The 22,311-nt window shown below is 48.7% G+C and overlaps 1 protein-coding gene across 4 annotated transcripts; it reads right to left on the reverse strand.

The window, feature by feature from the left end:
* LYAR (Ly1 antibody reactive) lies at window positions 1–22,266 on the reverse strand. Of its 4 annotated transcripts, none has more exons than XM_040487946.1 (9): window positions 22,153–22,266; window positions 15,822–15,991; window positions 14,387–14,501; window positions 9,968–10,075; window positions 9,768–9,851; window positions 5,734–6,151; window positions 5,327–5,413; window positions 1,052–1,137; window positions 1–323 (listed from the first exon to the last, which is right to left on the reverse strand). In XM_040487946.1, the coding sequence occupies exons 2-9, from the start codon at window positions 15,941–15,943 to the stop codon at window positions 189–191; spliced, it is 1,155 nt and encodes a 384-aa protein (XP_040343880.1). In that variant the 5' UTR covers window positions 15,944–15,991; window positions 22,153–22,266; the 3' UTR covers window positions 1–188. The 4 variants fall into 4 exon arrangements, with proteins under 4 accessions (XP_040343880.1, XP_040343891.1, XP_040343912.1 ...); XM_040487957.1 differs by having other exon boundaries at window positions 15,822–15,995; window positions 22,153–22,254; XM_040487978.1 differs by having other exon boundaries at window positions 15,822–15,995; window positions 22,103–22,254.
* Between the last annotated feature and the right edge of the window lie 45 nt (window positions 22,267–22,311).

The raw sequence follows: 22,311 nt of genomic DNA on the forward strand, positions 1-22,311 counted from the left end.
TTTTGAATTTTGGATAAGAATATATTTTATTTTCTCATAAAAGTTCTACCAAAAATAGACTTTTTCTGTAACTTAAAAATACAGCTTTGAAAAAGCAATATTGGAGTTGTTGTAACTCATTACATGTTTTAGAAACAGCAGTGAAAAAAAATCAACAGAATGGATTCAATTTTTAAGTAGAAAAACGTTCATTTCAAAAGCTTGACTTTGTCCTTTACTAACTTGAAGGTGGGGTTCTTGCTGATCTTCTTGTTAAAGATGGTCAGGAGCTCCTCTTCCGATCTGTGGTGTTCCTCTGTCACCGCGTAATACTGAGCTAAAACCTTCACGGGGAGAAACAATCATCAAGTGGGTGATGTGTCCTGAAAATGTACCTCAAGGTTCTTCCTTTAACCCAGAACGAGGCCAACAGTAAAACAGAAAAGAAACGCAGGTGCCGGTGACACGGGTGTGTCCTGCTCGTGGGTTCGCGCAGCTGTTCGCGCAGCACCCGCACGTGCAGCCTGTCACACGTCGACACAAAGTTAAAAGCAAACACAGAGGAACCACCGCTCTGGAATAAGCAAACGACGGCAAGACATCAAGAACAGTAATCCCCAGGGGCGCCTGGGTGGCTGTCGGTTGAGCGGCCGACTTCGGCTCAGCTCATGATCTCGCGGTCCATGAGTTCGAGTCCCGCGTCAGGCTCTGTGCTGACAGCTCAGAGCCTGGAACCTGTTTCGGATTCTGTGTCTCCCTCTCTCTGACCCTCCCCTGTTCATGCTCTGTCTCTCTCTGTCTCAAAAATAAAAATAAGCGTTAAAAAAATAAATAAATAAAAAAAAAAGAATAATAATTCCCAACTTTAACACAGGCACCGTTCAGGCTAAGGAAGTGCGATGGGATGGGGTCCAATTCCCGCCCCCCGCCAGTCCCGAGGGGCTACTGAGCTGCTGGAAAATCACTGAGATCCACATCTGTAGTGTTTTAGGTTAGGAAAACCAAGAACTGTACATCCTGAAATAAAGAAGTGGCTGTCCCCAGCTTCTGCACCTGCGTCTGTGCGCCATACCTTTTTCCTTAGCTTTTTGATTGCTACTTCGTTGTCCGGGGCCTGTTTCAGAACTGCTTTAATAGTTCCCTTCCAGTTGAATTTACCTACAATATGAAGAGTAATACGTAAAACATTTTGTTTCGGTGTACTGCCAGAGGGATAAAGCAGCCATGTGGGCGACATCTATTTGCTATCCGGGAAATGAACTAACGACCCTGACCGTACCGCGTAGCAGGTGCTGGACCTGTCCGCTCGCAGTGGCCTACAAGCCTGACTCCCCTTCGGGACTCGCTCTCCGAGTGAGCGGGTCAAGTAGGCATCCCAAGTACCATCAACTGTACAGGTGCCTGTAAAAAGGCACGGCTGTATCCGATGAACTCACAAGTGTCCCCGAGGGTCCGCCAAGATCACGGGGCTGGCCAAGCATGGTGAGCAAGACATAGGGGAACAAAGGCAGCTCAGCCTCGGACGGCAGAGGACAGCCACAGACACGGGCTGTGACACCGGCTATCTTGCAGGCTCAAGGCTCATCTAGGGGACCTGTTTCCGGGAAGATGCAGCAGGTGTACTTTTGCCTGTTCTGTCTGCTGGGAACGGCCAAACCCCCGGAAGTCTAGTCAGACAAACGCAAGACGACTCTGAAAGAGGGCAAGAAGGCGGACCGGGTAGGGGCCTCGAGACTTGAGGAGCGACCTGGTAGTGAGCTCCCTGTGTTTTCTCTTTGCTCCAGAGAGCCCAGATTTGGAGCTCAAGAAGCTGGCAACCTGGAAAGCCAACAGAGAAAGCCCCCACGAGAGCGTGATCCTCCTCAGCGAAAGGCCAAGAAAGGAACAGCCCACCGAGACACAACTCCTCCACAGTCCCCACTCTCCTCCAGCTAAACACCTCAGAAGGAGTTCGTGGCTCCCACCCTCAAGGCTGTGATGAGGGGAGGCGTCAGAGAAGGCCGAGTACGAAATCGGGACTTTCGTCCGTGCCGGCTGGTAACGAGGCCGTGGCCGCGGTCAGCGGCGACCACGGGGGGAGCCAGAACTGCCACCCCGGCCGCACTAGCAAGGAGTGCCTCCTCCAGGGAGCAGCGGAGGTCGGGCGGGCAGCCTGGTCTTCCCCCCACCTGCCGTAGTGAGGTCTTGCCCCCGCTTCCCCTGCCAAGTCACGTGAGGAAAAGCCAGTTAAAAGAAGTTGAAATAAGACCCAGAATCTTCTAACCTGTGAAAATGTCCAGGTGCCAACTGAAAACCATTCATCATTCCAAAATAAAAGTACTTCAGTAAGCAATTATGTGTACACTCGGAACAAGAGTAGAAACACTCAGCCAAAAAAAAAAAAAAAAAGAAAGAACCAAAAGGAAATTTTAGCACTGAAAAATATGGTAGCTGAACTGAAAAGCTCAGTGGACGGACAGAACGGAGAGGGGAGAGGAAAGAATCAGTCAACTGGAAGATAAAACAATAGAAATTACACAGTCTGAGCAAGAGAAAACCAAAAGAAAAAAAAAAAAAGAGCATTAAGAAACCTACAGACCAGTATCCCTCATGAATACAGATGTCAATATACCTACCAAAATATTAGTAAGTAGAATCTAGCAGTTAGGTAACACATAAGAAAATTATACACCACAAGAAAGTGGGTTTATTCTGGGGATGAAAGGCTGGCTCGGTATTTAAAAATCAATCAGTGCAATTCACATTAATTGCTAATGAAAAAAACAGTAACATCAATCAATGTAGAAAACGTGTGTGACAAAACTCAACACATTCGTGATAAAAACTCTTAGAAAAATAGGGACACAGGGGAACTCCTTTAGATAAAGGGAACTTTTAGATAAAGGGAACTTTAGGGAACTTTAGATAAAGAGCATCCAGCAAAAACCTACAATTAACGTGACTTAAAGTGAAAGATGTAATGTTTCTTTCGATCAGGCACAGAGCAAGGCTGTCTGCTCTCACCACTTTTACTCAACACTGTGATGGAAATTCTTGCCAATGCAAGAAGACAAGGCAAGGAAAGAGCAGTGCTATGGATCCGAGAGGAAGAAATAAAACTGCCCCTGTTTGAAGATGACGTGATTACCTCTGCAGAAAATCCCAAGGAAATCTACAAAATCACACATATCCTATATAATCACAGGAAGAGTTTTTGTAGATCTCAACAAGATTATTCTAAAACTTAATTCTGACAAAGAATAAAGCCTGCCCAGTTTCAAGACTTCAGATAGAGTTAAAGCGATCGAGACTGTGTTGGTAGGGGGCACACATACAGGCAGACGAAACAGAATCAAGAGCCCAGAACTACACAAATATGCACAACTGATTTCTGACGAAGGTACAAAAGTGATTCAGTGAGGGCCTTCTCAGCAAATGGTGCCGGAATAGCACACTGATGGGCAAAAAAAATGAACCTTGTACTAAGTCTCATTCGTTACATAAAAATCAACTCAAAATGGATCACGGGCTTAAGATCAAGAGTAAAATGTTAAACTGTAAAACATTTAGGAAAAAAACACAGGAAAAAAACTCTTGGGGATCTAGGGTTAAGCAAAGACTTCCCAGATTTGGCACCAAAAGCATGACCTATTAAAGGGAAAATGGACAAATTAAACTAAATCAAAATGAAAAAAATCTGTTCTATAAAAGATTGTCAAGAGGATAAAAAAGCTATAGACTGAAGGGGAAAAAAAACCTTGCAAACCCCACATCCCACAAAAGATTAGTATTTAGAATAGGATACATAAAAAACTCTCAAAAGTTAACAGTAAAAAAGAAAATCCAATTCGAAAAGAAGCAAAAGACGTGAACAGACGTTTCAATATCAAGAGATATACAGATGGCGAATAATACATGAAAAGATACTCAACATCATTAGGGATAAACAAATTAAAATCACCCGAGCTATTACCACACGCCTATCAGGATAGCTAACAAAAACAACAACAACAACAACAAAGTACCACCACCAGACCCTGGCTGAGATGTGGGAAAACTGGGTGAGGCACACACTGCTGGGGCTATTATAAAATGGTACGGCCACTCTAGAAAAAGTTGGCGGTTTCTTTAAAAACCAAACACGCAGTCACCACACCACACGGCGACTGCACTCCTGGACATTTCTTCCACAAAGTGATGTGCGTTCACATGAAAACCTGTACGTAAATGCTGACAGCAGCTTATTTATAGCAAGTGGAGGCTGGGCCTTCAAGAGAGGAGTGGTCAGACGAACGGGGGTATGTCCACGCCACGGGCTACTAAACAGCAGAGGGACTGGATTACCAACACATGCAGCCACCTGGATGCATCTCCAGAGAATAATGCTGAGGGAAAAGTGGTAATCTCAAGAATTCACATACTAGATGATGCCATTTAGGTAACGTTCTGAAACTACAGAAGTACAGAAACGGTGAACGGATTAGTGATTGTTGGGGGCAGGCGGGGTGGCGGGTAAGGGCATGGCTATAAAAGGGCCCACAGAGGGCTCCCTGTGGTGATGGAAACGTCGGTCTCCTGACTGGGTCAGTGTCAGCACCCTGTGGAGACAGGATAGTTGTGCCCGCTGTGGCCCTAGCAGGAAGCTGGGCAAGGGGCGCGTGGATCCTTAGGTCTCTATTATAATTTCTTACAACTGCATGTGAATCTACTATCCTCTCAAAACAAATTAAACTAAAAAAAAAGGCCTCATGCAGCCCAATTTGGGAGTGGGGGGGATCCAGGCAAAGAGGTGTAACCCAGCTCAGGCAGTTACTGAACCCCCATTAGTAAAGCCTCCCCTCCCGGGTGAGTCCTCGAGTCTGTTGTGCATCAGCAGGGCCCCAGGGAATGCTTCAGGCCGGAGGAAGTGGGGGCAGCTCTGTGGAGGAGGCAGCGTCTGAGGGGACCTTTAAAGGCCAGGAATTGGATTCTGACAGGGACACACTGGGAGACAGGGAGACAGGGACCCCGGGAACAAGAGGAGGTGGGGGGCGGGGCAGCTAAGTGTGGCGGGTACTTCCGGGAGAGTAATGAGGGGCAGGGGGGAGGGAAGCAGGGAAAGGGAACAAGGTCTCAGAAAGCCGTGCTGGGTTTATCTGCAGTTCCAAAGAGAATGGGTTCCCAGTCCAGGCCATCTTCCCCTTAGAGCTAGACCGACGCTGCGGAGTGGCTCACACAGCTCCTTTCTCCCCTCTGGAGCCACGCCGTGTCTGCATCTGCGTCCAGCCCTCCCCGTGCCTCCGGAGGGGAGGATCCGCCTGAAGGCCCCGGGTCGCCTCCTCCCCCCACACCCTCAAGGGCAGACCTCTCCAAAGGATGGCGGCGATACCTTTTGCAGGAGCCCCATGGTTTTCCGGTTCTCCACCCTCAGAATGTCCTGAGAGCTTCCTCTTTTTCTTCTTGGTATCTGCTTCATCTAGGAGAGTAGAAAGAGTAAACGCGAGAACAAGATTTTGCATTTATGACAGCGGCTGCCATTTAATGAACGCCGCGCACGGCCAGGCCCGGTGCATCCGCCAGGAGGACCCGCTCCCCGGGCACCCAGCACCGCGGGCTTCTCCACCTCGGGGTCAGGTGAGCACACGGCGAGTGGACGGGTGCCGTCACCTGAGCCCGGGTCGGCCCGATCCCAAAGCTTACGCTCTTTGCCTTACTTGTTCCAAACGCGAGGTCTGACACAAATTCACCGCTTCCCGACCCTCGTACCGGAGCCCAGAGCAAACGCCAGCCACGTACCGTCCGCGTGCTTCTTTCTCTTCCCGGGCGGCGGCTTCGTCGGCTCCTCCTTGGCGTCTCTGGCTCCGTCCACCGCCCCCCTGGCCTTGCCCCCCTTGCTCTGGCTCCTCTTCCCTGCAGAGCCCGGGGCCTCCCCTCCAGCCTCCTGATCGGCCTCTTGCTCTTGCCCTGTTTTGCGCTTCTTAGGCTTCTGACCCCTTGAATTCTCCTGGTGGCCTTCTAATTTTAGTTCTTTCTTCTCTTTTTTTCTATTCTTCTGCCTTTCTTCCTTCCTTTCTCTTTTATTCTTCTTCACCTCTGCTTGCTTTTCTGGGGGGTCACTTGTGTGGGAAGCTGGAACCTTTGTGGAAAGTTCTACGCCGGGCGGGTTGGCCCCTTGCTTGAGTGGCTGTCGGTCCTGCCCCTTACTGACCGGTTCCTTATTATTAAGCAAAACCGAGAGACACATAAATACTCATTCCAGACATTCGTGCACGTCATTAGCAGGCATCTACTGAGCAAACTGTTGCAAGAAAAATGTCTACTACTTACCATTTTACTGTGACCGCCTCCCCCGCCAAGAGCTAAAACGTAGCAGTAAACATATCAAATGGGAAAAAAAACCTTCCCCCCGAGCCCACACCCCACCCTGCATTTAATAGACATTTTCCTTCCACTGGGAAAGTGAAGAATCCTTATGTCACTTACGCTAGACCTTTAATTTTGGCTCACTCTCCACCTTTCTGATAGAAGACGAGCACATTGGTGTGGCGGAAACCACTGGATTTATGCATCTGCAGACCTGGGTTCGAGCACCAGCTCTGTTAATTCCGAGCCGGGTGACTCAGGGCAAGTTATTTATCTGCTCCGAACCAACTTCCTCACTGATAAAATGAAAGGTAGTAGAACGAAAGTCATATGGTTCATGGGCGAATAAAATGGAAAGTTATGTCATGTGCTTAGCAGCTCACGGTGCTGAGTAAGGACGAGTAGACCGAGGATGCTTAAATAAGCCACTTCCAGGAAAGGTTCTGTAAACTCTGGAGCACTGGACCAGCGCAATCTACTCACTGAGAACAGAGGAGCTGCCCTTGAGGAAGGGATGTGGGACACCTGGATGGAGTGTGGACCCGCAGAGTGGGAAGCATGGGGCACAGGGAGCCACAGAAAGCTAGGGAACCACAAGCCGCACTCTACCTTATGCAAGCCAGTGCACAGATCCGACTGAGAACAACCACCCCAGCAAAATGAGTGCCACTGCCGGCTGCACTCCCTGACCCTGAACCTGTGCTGGTCTCTATGTCAGCCCCTTCTCAAGGATGACCCCAGCAATGTCCTGAGCTTCTGGTGAGTCCTAACGCGTCTGGATGGGGCTGCTTCGGGTGCGGCGGGAACCACTGGATGTCAGCGCCCAAGACCCATCTCCGTTAGTTACCAGCCAGGTGACAGACCAGTCACCTCCAGTCTCCTTCATCTGGGAGAGTAGGTCTCAAGGAGGGAGCTACCGTCCCCCAAACTGAGCCAAAACAGGGACTGGCTTTCGCTCAAGTACAGACGCTCTACAAAGGTCACGCCTCACTCAGTGCTCAACTCCGGCTGAGAGCACAGCGTCTGCGTTTCCCCAGCAGGTCAGAGACACCAGCCAGGCCAGGCGCATGGCACAAAGGCAGGCAGTGGGCTCAGAAACAAAGTCAGGAAGGAGGAAGAAGCAGCCCAAGTCGCCTGACTCCTAGCCTACAATTTCCTTCCTAGCTTATGGGAAGGCACTGTTATGACCACTGAGAGCCACACACCTCAACCCGCCTTCTGCCCCCTTCAGACCAAGTCTCTAGCTGGGGCCTCCCCTCCGCACCCAGGGAGAGGGACACACGCACCCCATCTGGCAGCTACTCGGTGATGGGTAGACAAACTCATTCCCCATATTCTGCTTCGTTCCAGGCTCTCCTCAGAGACACCTGCACCGACCCTCTTTCCTAACAGAGCCCCTCCTCTCGCCTGCCGTTCCTCCTAGGGCTTCCGCGCCTTGTCCTGCCATCAGGGCCGGGAACTGCATACGCCATCATCTGTCCCGCACTGGAACACAGCTCTGTGAGGGCAGGACTTTAGCCTCATTACAGCTGTGTGCGCGGGGACCAGGCACGCTGTCCTGGGGCACGGGAAATCCACCCCCCCCAGGAGCAGAGGATCCAGGGCCTCCGGCTGGATGCCCAGCACATAGTAACGGGAGGGATGAACACCAGAGGTGTGTACGGACGGGGCCACAGAGCCGTCTGCGCCACTCACACTGGGTTGTGCCGTGAAGGTCACAGGGCAGAGGCAAAACAAAAATAAGCCGTGTTTTACAGAGCTCAGTTGGCCACGGGCTGCGTACTGATTCTTCATTGACTTAATATGTTCACAGCTTCAAAAGGGAAATCAGAAACAACTTTTTAAAAAAAAACTCTGCTGGGGCGCCTGGGTGGCGCAGTCGGTTAAGCGTCCGACTTCAGCCAGGTCACGATCTCGCGGTCCGGGAGTTCGAGCCCCGCGTCAGGCTCTGGGCTGATGGCTCGGAGCCTGGAGCCTGTTTCCGATTCTGTGTCTCCCTCTCTCTCTGCCCCTCCCCCGTTCATGCTCTGTCTCTCTCTGTCCCAAAAATAAATAAACATTGAAAAAAAAAAAAAATTAAAAAAAAAACTCTGCAGTGAACGAAGTAATCCCAAATCTTTGATTCTTACTTAAAATAATGGAAATAATCCTTAAAATAATCCTTAAAAAACAGTAGCACCTAAACGCTAATCAAACGACTGGTGACAGGGCGTGCTCCGGCAGCACACGTACTAGAAGACCACAGAGAAGATCGGCGGGGCCCCTGAGCAAAGGTGGCACATACATGACTGGTTATGAGATTCCAAAGGCCCAATCTGTTTGTTCTGGAAGAGCCACGACAGGACAGTTTCACCGTTTATTCCAATTTGCTGCCCAAACTGTTCTCTCTATAAGTCAGTCAACTCCTGGCACGGCGAGTAGAATAAAAGATGGTCAGAAAACCCCACTGTCGGGGGCACCTGGCTGGCTCAGTTGGTGGAGCACACAACTCTTGGTCTCGGGGTCGTGGGTTCAAGCCCCACGATGGGTGTGCAGCCTACTTGGGGGAAAAAAAAAAAAAAAAGGGAAAACCCCATTGTTGTTTTTGAAAACTGCTACTGATTTCAGTCCACAGATGGGGTATAGGCTCCAAACAGGAGCAAGGTGCAGGTGAATTAATGGGGAAGTGTTTTTAATTAACGACGTCACCTATAAGGAGGCCACACGGTACCAGACCAAGACTCTGCATGTGCTCCACACCGAGGGGTCCCTCAGATGGAACCTGACAGGCGGCGGATGATTACGCCAGAGGGATCCCCACTCCACAGAAGGAAGGAGACAGACGCGCATCGGATGCCCACTAAGCCCGGGCACGGGGAGGGATGCTTCCAGAGCCTCGGCTGCTTTAATGCACGTATGGGGCCTTCTGTGAACCCCTCGCCTAAAGGAACCCCTAGTCACTCCCTATGTCCTCACGGTTTATTTTCCTTCCTGGCTGTGTCACTGCCTGAGCTATTTTACGGTGTTTGTTCAGGGCCCAGCACGAGATCAGTCACTAAGTCCCAAATCGGTGCATGAATTGGACTTCTTTAAGTCTTCTTTTCTTTTAAGACTGGGAAACGGAGGCTCAGAGAGGTTAAATAAAGTGCCCAAGATCAAGCGTTTGGCCAACAGCACAGCAGGGATTCAAACCAGGTCTGTCAGACGCCCCAAGTTCCTCCTTCCAGTGCATCCCACTGCCTGATTTCTAAGCAAGCCATTTCACGTTAGCCGGTACCATTATCAAACATTGGGATTAAATACCTTTCTCTGCACAATAAGGAAATCTTCTCTGCAGTGCATTCAGTTTATTCTTTCCCATAAATGAAGGCACAAAGAGGCTCTCTGAAAAAGAAGGCTGTCTTGACCTCCAAAAATAAGACATTCCCATTTCATTATTACCAATCATTTTTTGCCACACTACAAATCTGAAATTAGATCTGACTTACGTTGCCAGAAGCTTCAGAAAAGATACTCCACACCTGCTCCAGAATGGACTCATTATGAACTTTTAAACTGTTCTTCATCCAGTTCTGTAAGGAACAGACACACAAAAAAACCTGACTTGTCCCGTTCTGACAGGTGCCCGCAGGCTCAGTCACTGGGCCACGCATCCCCTCCATCCAGGGAAGGCATATCCCATCCATACCTGAAATTTCGCCTTTTTCCTGGGAACGTTGTCAAAACCACTAATTTGCTCTAAAAGTTCCCTCACTTTGGGGCTCACGTTGGGTCTTTTTATTAATTCATTAATTTTCTAAAAAAGGAAGATAAAACAAGTAATAAACAACTGGCACAAGAGTTTCACGAAAGCCAGGTTAAGTGTCCTTCGATGGCTAGAGGTTTTGCAGTCCAAGGCCAGATTTTGTACTCATGTCTATGCTTACGCGTTCACCATAGTGCCAGAAGTGCTAGCCAGAGCAATTAGGCAAGAAAAAGAAATAAAGGCATCCAAGTTAGAAAGGAAGAAGGAAAACCATCTCTGTTCACAGATGATTTCATCTGACATGTAGAACACACTGAAGATTCCATTAAAGATCCCATGAGGACCAACAAATTCAGCCACCATAGGACTCAAAATCCACACTTGAAAATTCAGGTCTAGATGTCATACGCCAACAAGCTGAGAAGGAAACTGAGAAAACAATGCCAAAATTTACAATAGCATCAAAAACAATAAAATCCGTAAAAAACTTAATCATTAAGGGGCTGAAAGACTTGTACACTGAAAACTATAAAACATTGAAAGAAATGAAAGAAGACACAAATAAACAGAAAGACATCCCGTGTCTGTAGATTGGAAGACTTAAGAGGGTAATACTAACCAAAGTGACTGGTACAGATCTAAATGCAATCCCTATGAAGATCCAGTTGACATTTGGGTTTGTTTGTTTGTTTGTATAAATAGAAAACTCCATCCTAAAATTCACATAGAATCTGAGGGGACAGCAAATAGCTACAACAATCATGAAAAAGAACAAAGTTGGAGGTCTCATTCTTTCTGATTTCAAAGCTAGAGTAATCAAAAAAAAGCATGGCACTGGCATAAAGATGGGCATGTCAGCCCATGCAGTGGCGAGCCCAGAAACAGACCTCGCCTATATGGGCAAATGGTTTTCAAAAAGGGTGGCAAGACCATTCCATGGGGTAAGAACAGTCTTTTCAACAAATGGTGCTGGGGCAAACGGATATCCACATGGAAGAGAATGAAGTTGAACTCTTACCTAACACTACACATAAATATTAACTCAAAATGGATCAAAGACCCAACCTTAAGAGCTAAAAGCATAAAATCCTTAGAAGAAAACAGAGGGGGAAAGTGTCATGACAGTGGATTTAGCAATGACTTCTTGTTCTTGCACATGACACCAAAAGCACAAACAGCAACAGCAAAAAAGCAGGACTATATAAAAATTTTAAAAATTTTGTACATCAAAGACACTGTCAACAGTGAAGAGGCAATTCATAGAACAGGAGAAAATATTTGCAAATCGTTTATCTGATAAGGCATTAATATCCTGAATATTTAAAGAACTCCGACATCTCAACAGTGAGAAACAAACAACCTTGGGGTGCTGGGTGACTCTGTCAGTTAAGCATCCAACTTCAGCTCAGATCATAATCTGTGGTTCATGAGTTCAAGCCCTGTGGTGAGCTCTCTGCTGTCAGTAGAGCCCACTTCAGATCCTGTCTCCCTTGCTCTCTGCCCCTGCCCCGCTCACGCTCCCTCTCTCTCTCAAAAACAAACATTAAAAAAAAAAAAAAAGATTAAAAAAATGGGCAAAGGGCTAGGAATAGACATTTCTCCAAAGAAGATGTACACATGGCCAATAACACATGAAAAGATACTTATCATCATTATCACTAGGGAAATGCAAATCAAAACCACCCTGTCATACCCCCTTGGACGCCTATTATCAAAAAAACCGCAAAGTGTTGGGGAGTATGAGAAGGAACCAGAACCTTGTGTGCTGCTAGCAGGAGCGTAAAATGGCGCAGCCATATGGAAAACAGGAGAGCGGTTCCTCAAAAAATTGAAAAACCCAGCAATTCCACTTCTGGGTGCACGGCCCAAGAGAACTGAGAGCAGGGACTCCAACAGATATGTGTACATCCGTGTTCACAGCAGCATTACTCACAATAGCCAAAGGCTGAGGCAACCCAAGTGTCCACCAACACATGGATGTATAAACACAACGTGGTCTGTCCACACAACGTCATGTTGCTCGACCTTAAATGGGGAGGACATTCTGACACCTGCGACAACACTGACGAACCTGGAGGACATTGTGCTCAGCGAAATAAGCCAGTCACAAAAGGACAAACACTACATGATTTTGCGTATATGAAGTCCCTAGAGCAGTCAAATTCAGAGGCAGAAAGCGGAATGGCAGGTTCCAGGGGCTGGGGGCGGAGGGCACACGAGGAGTCCGTGTTTAACGGGGATGGAGTTTCAGTCTGGGAAGGTGAACAAGTTCTGGCAATGGATGGTGGTGACGGTTGCACAACAGCGTGAATGTCCTCAACTGTGTACTTAAAAATGGTTAAAATGGTAAACTATGTCGTGCTTAACGTACCACTTACCACAATTTTCTAAAATCTTGGAAAAAAATATACACAAGTGATCAAAAGAATCCGACGAAAATGGATATTATCCAGACCAGGAAATTACTTGAGGACCAAGACACGAAGATCTAATAAATAAGGTCTGAAGTAGCAGGAACAGAACAGGGATGAGACCTAAATTAGTGACCTTGAGAAGATGCTTATGGCAATATCATTGAAGGCAGAAGAAAGATAATTACTAAAGTTAAGGAAGTGACCGTACACAAGAAAAATGGTCCTCGATGAGCCAAGAGAACGAAACACAGAGCGCAGGACGGTGTCCCTGCATTAGGAAAGAATTAAAGCTATATATATATATATATATATATACACAGACCTGAAGAAATGGATACAGGATACTGAGATGAGGACAGGACAAAGCTTCTCTCGGCACCCAGGCAGAAAACAAATTAAGACCATGACGCAAACGTGAACAAGGAAGAAGTGAAGCTGGCTGGGCACCCGCCCGAGTGGCATGTGGGTCAGAACAGGGCGCTGGTGACAAAGTTTAGAGGCAAACGCCATGACCCAAGCAAGTGGGCGATCTTTTCCCCGACCCGTCTATCCACTCCCTGTGTGTAAGCACAGAGACATCTAGAAGGTTGCTCAGTTTTAGAACACTGACAGGATTCCAAAATTTGTCTTTAAAACTGAAGGGTTTAGGGATGTAAGGAAAATCCCTATGAGGATTTTTCCCTATGGGAGAACAGCCAGCACACCACATTCAGTCCTCCCCATCTGTTTACGCTGTCAACTAGGGGTTCCGGGAGGAATCAGACGGCTAGCGGACCAGTGGACCCGGACAGCACCTGAAGGAGAACTCGACCCCTAATACGGTGGTGCGGCCACAGAAGCCTGACAGTGTACAGCAGGGGTCGGCAAACCTTTTCTGAAAAGAGCCAGGCAGTAAAGGTTTTAGGCTTTGCAGACCGTCCAGTTTCTGCCCTACCTACTCAACGATGCCCCTGCAGCTCCCAGCACCAACAGACCACATGGAAACAAATGGGCGTGGCTGCGTCGGGCTGTCTGGCGTTTGCCGGCCCTGCTTTAGAGGGTGTCATGCAAGCCTGACGGAACTCCTACACCCAGGTACCTCAAGCTCAGGACCTAGAAGGTCACCTCTTCCTGGGGAGGATTAAGATACAGTATGAGCCCCAAAGTGAGGCTGACGGTCACCAGCCGATCTATCTCAGTTAAAATAAGCAGTTTTACCAGCTTCCGTATCTGCACTGGGCTGACTCAGTCACTAGTCCTTTGTGAACGGGAAGACTTCCCCTCCCAGGAGTCTGCTAACTCGGTAAGCTAGCGAACACCAGAAAACTCACATTTAAACTATCACCGAAGGGAGTCAACTACTGCGTATCCAGCTTCCAGGAGGGTAGAGAATTTCCACAAAGATGGCATTTGTCTCCTCTTTCTCCTACCTTCCGTTCTGAATCCTTTCTCCTAACTATTCTGTGACTGGGGAGTAACATCCCGGAAGCTCTACCTCTCGGTGAATTAGGGACTTTGCTGCTCTCGCCATGTTTACTGTGCATGTTTCCGTTTTCTTCAAGTAGAAAATTCCTTTTCTTCATGAAAACAACTTTGTTTTGCCCAATTCTGACGACTGGCAGATGTGACGGAGCAAAACACGGTTTGAGTGATAAAAAGCCGCACGATCACTGGAAGCAGATGAAGATTAGAAAGCTTCTGTTCCGTTTCGTAGCCAAGGGCAAGTGAGCATTCTAAAACATTTTTGCAAGAAATCTGCGGAATGTACGCATTAAAGACCAAACGCACTGCAGCTCTATTCACACAGAGATAAAGAACTCTTTGTCAAGGCCCAGTAGCTCCGCCTCCGTCTGTCCTAAGACGCAATGTCTGTGCATCTTGTCTGCACATAGGGTGGATTTATTCTCAGGCTTCCAAAGAAAGTGGAAGAGGTCAGAAGCAGCTACCTGATGAACTAGAAAGACCTTACCTGGATCCATGCCTGCTGCTTAATATCGCCTTTGTGGGTTTTACCTTCATAACCTTTGCCACCATACTTCTGTTCTTCACTGATGCACTTCACGTGGTTTTTGTAGTCGTCACCCCTTCAAAGCGATACAAAGTTCCACAGTCAGACCCACTCTCCAAGCGGAGGCTCCTGCTCACATGCTGCTCCTACCCTCTGCCCTCCATGTGGTTTTACTGTTTATAACCTCCGGGCAGGGCAGGCAGGGCAGGCGCACTGTCTGTCTTCCGAACTGTTCCATGTAGAGCCCACAGCCAAACCTTCCACCCGGTTTTAGATACAAACGTCTTAAACCAAATTGACAGGCAGTACTTCTTTTTCTTCTCATAAGTGAATATATGCAGAATACAAGAAATGAAAATAATTCTCTGCAACAGAGTGGCTTTATTTTAAATAACAAAGTCTGTATGATTTCCTGGTTATACAGTAGGCAATCAGTAATTAGTTGTACAAGAAGTTAAAACTTGAAGTAAAATGGTGCTATCTTGTCACTAAAAAGTTCTAGACGGCCAAGTCTCAGAACACAAAGAAACTTGATTCTGTCTCTTACAATCACTTGGAAGCCCCACGGGACCCTCGGGGAAATGTTTGGGACCAGTCTGGGGGCAAAGTCTCTCAATGAGAAAAAACCGATTTTCCCCTGTGTTATAGGTCAGGCTTCCCCCTAGGATTAGGTAGGAACAAAGACTTTAGCAGTTTTCAAAAAAAAATATTTTTGAAAAAAATCACTGCTCGAGAATGAAATTAAAATGGACTGTTAGTAAATATCAATCCAAATACCACACAGGACACTGAGGCAGAGGCACCAAAAGCCACCTTTGCACCTAAACCCTGGGAAGCGGAGGGGAGGCAACCGAGGACTGAGGGGAGCCACCTACAAACAATGACCCATGACCCACCCCAAAGAGGAGAGAAGCAAGTGAAAATCTGGCCTGCCCCCACCCCCGAAGTCCTCCCCTGTCCAGAGAGCCCTCAGCGGAAGTACCAGACGCACCCGGGGGCCAGGGGCTCATTCCTACCATCACCTGCGAGCTTGTGCGGGGGGACCCCGTCTCTCCTCCCTGCCCCCCACACCAGTTTCTGGTTCATTAATCCAGCCTTTCGATGTGGCCAGCCCACCTTGCCCCTGTAGCCTTACTCTGGGTGGTCACCTCTCAGGGTCTGGTAATGCTGAGTGCCACCGACGGACCACATGCTCCCCACACCCTCACCCCTCCCTCTGTCTTCTCTTCGGGTTGTCCTTGGAAAGCAAATAGGCTGCAGAGCACTTTTAATTGTTTTCTTAATTTCTTTGCTCAAATGTGCCTCCATTTTTTTTTTTTAAGGCCTCATGGGGCCCAGGACTTCCCAGACTGGTCTGGGTCTTTACTACGATCTACATGAATTAGGTAGAACTTACCAGAAATCTTTACCGCAGTCAATACAAGACAGGCACTCACAGTTTCGGCAAACGGCCACGTGCTTTTCCACTTGCACTTTCTTCACAGATTCGCCACATGCATTGCATGTAAAAAATACCATTTTTAGCTAAATGGTTAAGTATTCTAGATCCAAGTTAGGTTTAGAACCCTGTCCGAAGAGAACATGAAAAGAAAGGAAAAATAATTATCATTGTAATCTGAAGCATTTATTCCCAATAAACAATCCTACCGCTCACTTTTCAACCATAGTTTCACGTGAAAATAGCTACAAAGAACAGAATCTACGTTGATGAGCAATCCACATACAACTCTAAGTCAAGTCGTAATTAACAGTGATCTGTTAAGCCCAGTTACCTCACTGTGTGCCAGGCCGGTTCTGAGAGCTGTACACATAGTAATTTATTTACTCCTCATAGCAACCCTAGGAGGGAAGGCCTATTATTGTGTACAGTTTACACCGGGTATGGAAACACAGAGAGATGAAGTAACTTGCTTAAGGTCACACAGTAACGGATGAGGATTTAAATTTGGAAGGCTGGCTCCAGGGAGGAAGAGTTTTGGGGGCATTAAGCAAAACATCTTAAAATGTCTTACCGTTCCTAATAATGTTAAGCTGGCTTGCCCTCCATCCCTGTGCTGTTAGGCATGAATTGGAAATTATTCCAGATCACCAAACACAACAAAAACATAGGAGGGAATTCAGGAAGGTTTAGAAAATGGAGAAGGGGTCTAAAAATTTCTGAGAGCACAGGAAACATTCATATAAGCATTACTATGTATCCAGATGTTAAAGTATGAGGATGTGCCCCTCAGTCTTAGTGGACAGGGAGTAGGGGAGGGAGGGGGCTCTTTCACGTGACTTCTTGTTGGATCGATAAACAAGTGGAATCACAGGGGCGCCTGGGTGCCTCAGTTGGTTAAGCATCCGACTTTGACTCCTGTCATGATGTCACAGTTCACGGGTTTGAGCCCTGCAGTGGGCTCTGCACTGACAGCTCAGAGCCTGGAGCCTCCTTCGGATTCTGTGTTTCCTTCTCTCTCTCTGCCCCCCCTCTCATTTGTGCTGTCTCTCTCAAAAATAAAGAAGTAAAGATTAAAAAGAAGCAAAAGGAGAAGGAAAAAGAGGAGAAGGAGGAGCAGGAGGAGGAGGAGGAAGAGGAGAAGGAGGAGGAGGAGGAGGAGGAGGAGGAAGAGGAGAAGGAGGGGAAGGAGGAGAAGGAGGAGGAGGAGAAGGAGGAGGAGGAGGAGAAGGAGGAGGAGGAGGAGGAGGGGGAGGAGGAGGAGGGGGAGGAGGAGGAGGAGGAGGGGGAGGAGGAGGAGGGGGGGGAGGAGGAGGAGGAGGGGGAGAAGAAGAAGGGGAACCTTCTTATGGAATATGTTCTTATAGAACCTTCTTATAGGTCAAGGAGTCCCAGCTGCTAGGCACTGAATTAACGGAGGGTGTTCACACACCCACGTGTCCCAAGCGCTGCCCCAAGATTTAGTATGTCTGTGCAAATACATAATTACCATTTATAGATTTCATGGAGAGGCTATTGTGCTTGACAAAACACAAATTCATCTGAAAGTGTTATAGGAGTCACAGTAACTTTCCACGGCTACATAATTTTTTAACCACTAGAGTTTTAGAGTGTTGTCATTTTAGGTTATAAGTAAGTTGCATGGCAAAAATACTGACAACTATTTGACCCAGCACTTTCCTCCTCCTTATAAAGGCGAAGGTAAGGGTCAAGTAAACCAGTGCGCTTTGACTCATACAGAAATCCTTACGCACAGATGAGCAGTTTGCATTCCCAGAGAATTCCCATGCACATAATCACTCTCTCCCCTCCACTCCCATGTTCTGGGTCACTGCCAGAGAGGTCACACATAAGGAAGGTGCAGGGTAATTCCATTCCATCCGGCCTTGAATGGAAATGTACATCCTGGCTGCACCCAGGGTTTACGAAGGCCCAGCCGTCTCTCGTGGAAGCCTCTTGCCCCGTGGGCACCGTCGGACATCAGCCTTGCCTGATACGCTACATACACACACAGGTCCCCACTCCGCGTCCCCCTCCTCAGCTTGCCACCAGTGTAGCTTGGCAAGGGAGGGCACGTGGTCAGCCACAGCCTAGCACTGAGTCCAGAGGAAACGTGGTGGTGGTTCTGGGACGTGCAGCGACCATGACCATCTTCTCATCCGTCAACCAGTCACCAGTCCTGGGGAGCTGACGTCACGTGAACCACGAGCCAGCTCCCTCCAAGCCCGGCATTTTGCACGCAGCAGATGGCTCTGCTCAAACAACGCCGGACAAGTGATGGGCCGCCCTGCCTCCCAAGGGAGAACAAAGGCTAGAACCAGAACCAACAGATTACTCAACAGTCTGCGGGGGCACCTTTGTGTAAGAACAAGAGTGAATCCTTAGTTAGTCACCAAGAAACGGGCGGCCATTGTACCCGCAACGAACAAGCAGCTCTGTTAAACCAAATTATCTGCCCAAAATTTTAAAAATACTTTCATTATGAGATCCAACTATGAAAAATACCACCTCAAACTAAACCTGTGGCCTAGACCTTTCTGACTGAGCAAAGAGGTCTGTTCTGTTTCTCGATCCGGGGGGAAGAGGGGACGAGAGAAGGTTTCAACCAGCTTTGAGATCCAACTGGGAGACTCAGTCTGAAGGTCAGTAATTAAAGGCCTGGGAAGGACAGCTGGAAACAAAAGGTATCCACTGAAAGAAGCCAGTGATGTTGACCAAAAAGACGCCAGGAATATCTGTGCAAAACGTGTCCTCCCTCTGGGGATTAGCCACACACGGTGTAAACATCAATTCAGGAGAGGATTAGAATTTGCTCACGTGTCCGTTAGAAAATTACCCCGTCAAACGTTTTCATTTGGTCTTTGGTGGCAAAGGTCCACATTTTAAAATTTGTTATTGTTTTAAAAAAGAGCAGAATAGAACCCAGTCTCTCAGCGCCTCAGGATTTCTAGAACCATCGCTGCATTTTTACACTGGATCTGCAATGGGGCCCGTGCGGTCACCCGCTTGTTAATGAGATAAGGTTTGTAAGGAGCTTACCCCTCCCTTACGTAGAGCCCTGAGGACACCCCGGCGCTAGCCAAGGATCACCTTGATGATGCTTCACATCTGAACACCTTTCCTGTGTGCCGTAAACACTTGGGTGGGTCCGTACGGGGGGGGGGCGGGGCTGCAAAGAACAGCAATTTCCAAACTATCCTACCTGCATGGCAGCCTGGGTGTCCCAAGTCTGCCTGCGCTTAACAATCTCAGCAGCAGTTAAGTGCCACGAACTTACAAAAAGAGGCCTTCTGAAAATTCCGGCCCTCTAACTGAAGACAGCAATCACCGCCCAAGACAAAAAATTACTTTCAAACTTCACAAAACTAAATAAATGTGAAAGAAGTTTAAGTCAACTTTCAAATGGCGTTTTTGCTAAATTTCTAACATTTATACTTTGGAAATTTGGAAAGCCGGACAAGCTGCATTAAGACGGTTAGGACACCTTATCCGCAGGGCTCGGTTATTATGTATTTCAATGTTTAGCCCCAAGTGTGAAGAGATGGCTTGCTTCATAGGGGCTGGACCTAAATAAGAGTCCCTTTTTCCCTGTCTGGCTCTCCTGCGCGCTGTGCCCAAGGCCAGGTCCCAGTACAGAGATTCTCGGTGCTCTTCCTTCTAGAAATGTGGACACACGAAAAGAAGGCAGTGTTCCCGGACTGGTTGCGAGCGTTCTCAGGTTCTCACCCCAGGTAAGTCACTGTAATTCATTTCAGCAGACCTGTGGTCAATGCCAAGTATGCGTCAGCATGCGCATATACCTGGGTGCCTTCCCCAAGGGGGCCGGGCCCTGGGTGTGCTTCTGGCTGTCTGTTCCTCTCTCTGGTCAATTTACTGAGCTCTCAGCACATGCCAGGACCCAAGAGAAAGATGACAAATTACAGAATACAATCATTTCACATTTACAGCCACAACTGTACCCAACACCTCCAGAACAGGTCTGATCATACCACCACCCCAACATCTGTGACCGAAAACTGAGGCTCAGAGAGGCTAAGTGATCAGGCCAGAGACACGGGAGGCGGCAGAGGTAGCCCGAGACAAGCCCAAAGCTTCTGCCCGGCCTGTCGGACTTGTCAGCGTCTTTGGCCATTTGCTTGGCTGTTACTGGGCACATGGGACCTTGAGACCCTCATCCAAAAAGAAAGAAAAAAAATCAAAGGCTCCACAAATGACCTTCCATTCTGCACCATAAGGACTCCCAGATCCTCACACACTGGGCAAGGTTACCACTGGGGTCACAGCTGAGGATGTCAGGTGCTGGAAACGGATGCGGACCGGAGGGGTAGCAGGCAGCGACAACAAGGGCACGCGGACTTGTGAGGGACTTGGGGCACCTCAGCTCCCTTATCAGGATGGTGGCCACGTTCTGTTGAATGTTCGGTAGAGTCAGGGCCAGAGAGATGAGCTGGAGCCTGAGCTCGTTCAGAAAAATGGACTCACTGAAAAGTGACCTCAGGTTTCCTAACTTCCTAGATTCTGTTCATCTATAAAATGGGTCTAATATCTACCTTGGAGCATTGTGTGAAAAATAAGATAGGAAAGATTCGTCCTTACCCAATGGTAATTTGGGTATTTGCTGTGACCTACTGATTTGCCCACCAATGCTATTACACCCAGTCCCCTCCTAAACCCACATCTCTTTAAACATGACCCTCAACCCACCCATCTATCTTCATAAGTTCGCTCATCTCCTCTGGCTCCCCACCCCATGGGTGCCTAGTCTACCACCCTGTTCCCTGATACAATGACCTCACATTTAGTTCTGGAATTGGGATTTGGAGTCCTTTTTTAAACCTTCCTCCCTCTACATTTTTATATCGTTTATTTTTACAAAAACTACATTCACTATTCTTTTTTTTTTTTTTAAAGTTTATTTTATTTTTGGGACAGACAGAGACAGAGCATGAACAGGGGAGGGGCAGAGAGAGACGGAGACACAGAATCGGAAGCAGGCTCCAGGCTCCGAGCCATCAGCCCAGAGCCCGACGCGGGGCTCGAACTCAACGGACCGCGAGATCGTGACCTGGCTGAAGTCGGATGCTTAACCGACTGCGCCACCCAGGCGCCCCTACATTCACTATTCTTAAAGCATTCTCTCACAGACCTAAACCCCATCACCACTGGGCACAGCCCACCTGGGGGCAACCACAGCACAGTTCCCTGTGAGCCCTGTGACTTCAAACAAGTCACTGTCCCCTCTCAACTTCAAGTCCTTCAATCTGTGGAACAAGGGGCCGGGAGCCCCTTCTAGGAGAATTCCAAAAAACCAGAGTAAGATGCAAAGGAAGGCTAGGGGAGCACACACTACCATCTTGCCGAGACCCCTGAACGTGGGCTGATGAGCGTCTCCATGATTCACTCTAGGAGGCAAGTACACCTATCTCCACTTAACAGATGAGCAAACTGAGGCTGGGAGAAGTGGAACCATGTCTCTTACCTCCCCACACACATCGCCAGCACCCCTCCACTGCTGTGGTAACATCTACGGAAGCCTACCACGTGTCAGGGACCATGCTAGGCACTGGGGGACTGGGGGGGGGGGGGTGCCGGTACAAGTCCCAAGTGAGCCCTCTGCAGGAAAGTCAGCCTTGCAAGTACACCCCACCTCATTCCCCTGTCTCCCCAGAGATAGATGCTGCAGAAAATCCTGGCATTAACTGGTCACCTACCATGTGCCAAGCCCTGTCATAGGTGGTTAATATGTTTGTGCTCATGGGATCCTTGCGACAGTACTAAGTTTGGTTCTCTAATACTCCCTTTTGACAGACCAAGAAACGGAGGCACCAAACGATTAGGTAACTTGCAGAAGGTCACACATCCAGTTAGCGGCAAACCCGGACTCCCAGGCAGTTACAGCGACCCCAAGACGGTGCTCTCAACCGCTATGCCCTAAGGCCTCCTCCTTAGGGACAGAGCTCCCCAGAGGGCTCAGGGGAGATAACAGCCCCGTCCCCGACCTGCAACAACGCAGAAGCCCAGTCCCGTGTGGCCCATCGTCTTGGTTTGCCCAGGGGCAGAGGCCCTTTCTGTTTTAGAACCGAGAAGAATCGGTCTTCCTCAGTCCAGGACCCCATCCCCGACTCCATAGTACGAACGAGATCTGAATGGACTGCCTCCTCCTTCCGAGGGTAAGCCCAAGGAGGGGCTCTCAGGGTGGAAACGCGGGCATCAGCCACGCCGCCCCCTCCCCTGCTCACCGTCTGAGCCCCAGCCTCCTGGGCCGGACCTCTGGGCCTCCGCCCCTCACCTCTCAGCCCGAGCCCGCCAACGGTTTCAACCGGCCGCGGAGAGCACGTGGAAACGCAGCCGCCGGCCCGGCGCCGCAGCCGCCTCCCTCCAGAGCTTCCAGGGGCAGAACCCGCTTCGGGGCCGCCCCGCGCGCCTGCGCGCAGCGACCACGCTCCCG

Source organism: Herpailurus yagouaroundi, unplaced genomic scaffold (assembly GCF_014898765.1).
Source record: "Herpailurus yagouaroundi ecotype Mexico unplaced genomic scaffold, PumYag 28, whole genome shotgun sequence".
NCBI lineage: Eukaryota > Metazoa > Chordata > Mammalia > Carnivora > Felidae > Herpailurus > Herpailurus yagouaroundi.

Coding starts and splice junctions, on each gene's coding strand:
- LYAR (XM_040487946.1), bottom strand. CDS start 15,943: ATGGTATTTTTTACATGCAATGCATGTGGCGAATCTGTGAAGAAAGTG. Junction 9,852..9,967: donor GGAAAAAGGCGAAATTTCAG/GTATGGATGGGA, acceptor TGTTCCTTACAG/AACTGGATGAAGAACAGTTT. Junction 1,138..5,326: donor CCATGGGGCTCCTGCAAAAG/GTATCGCCGCCA, acceptor TTCATATTGTAG/GTAAATTCAACTGGAAGGGA.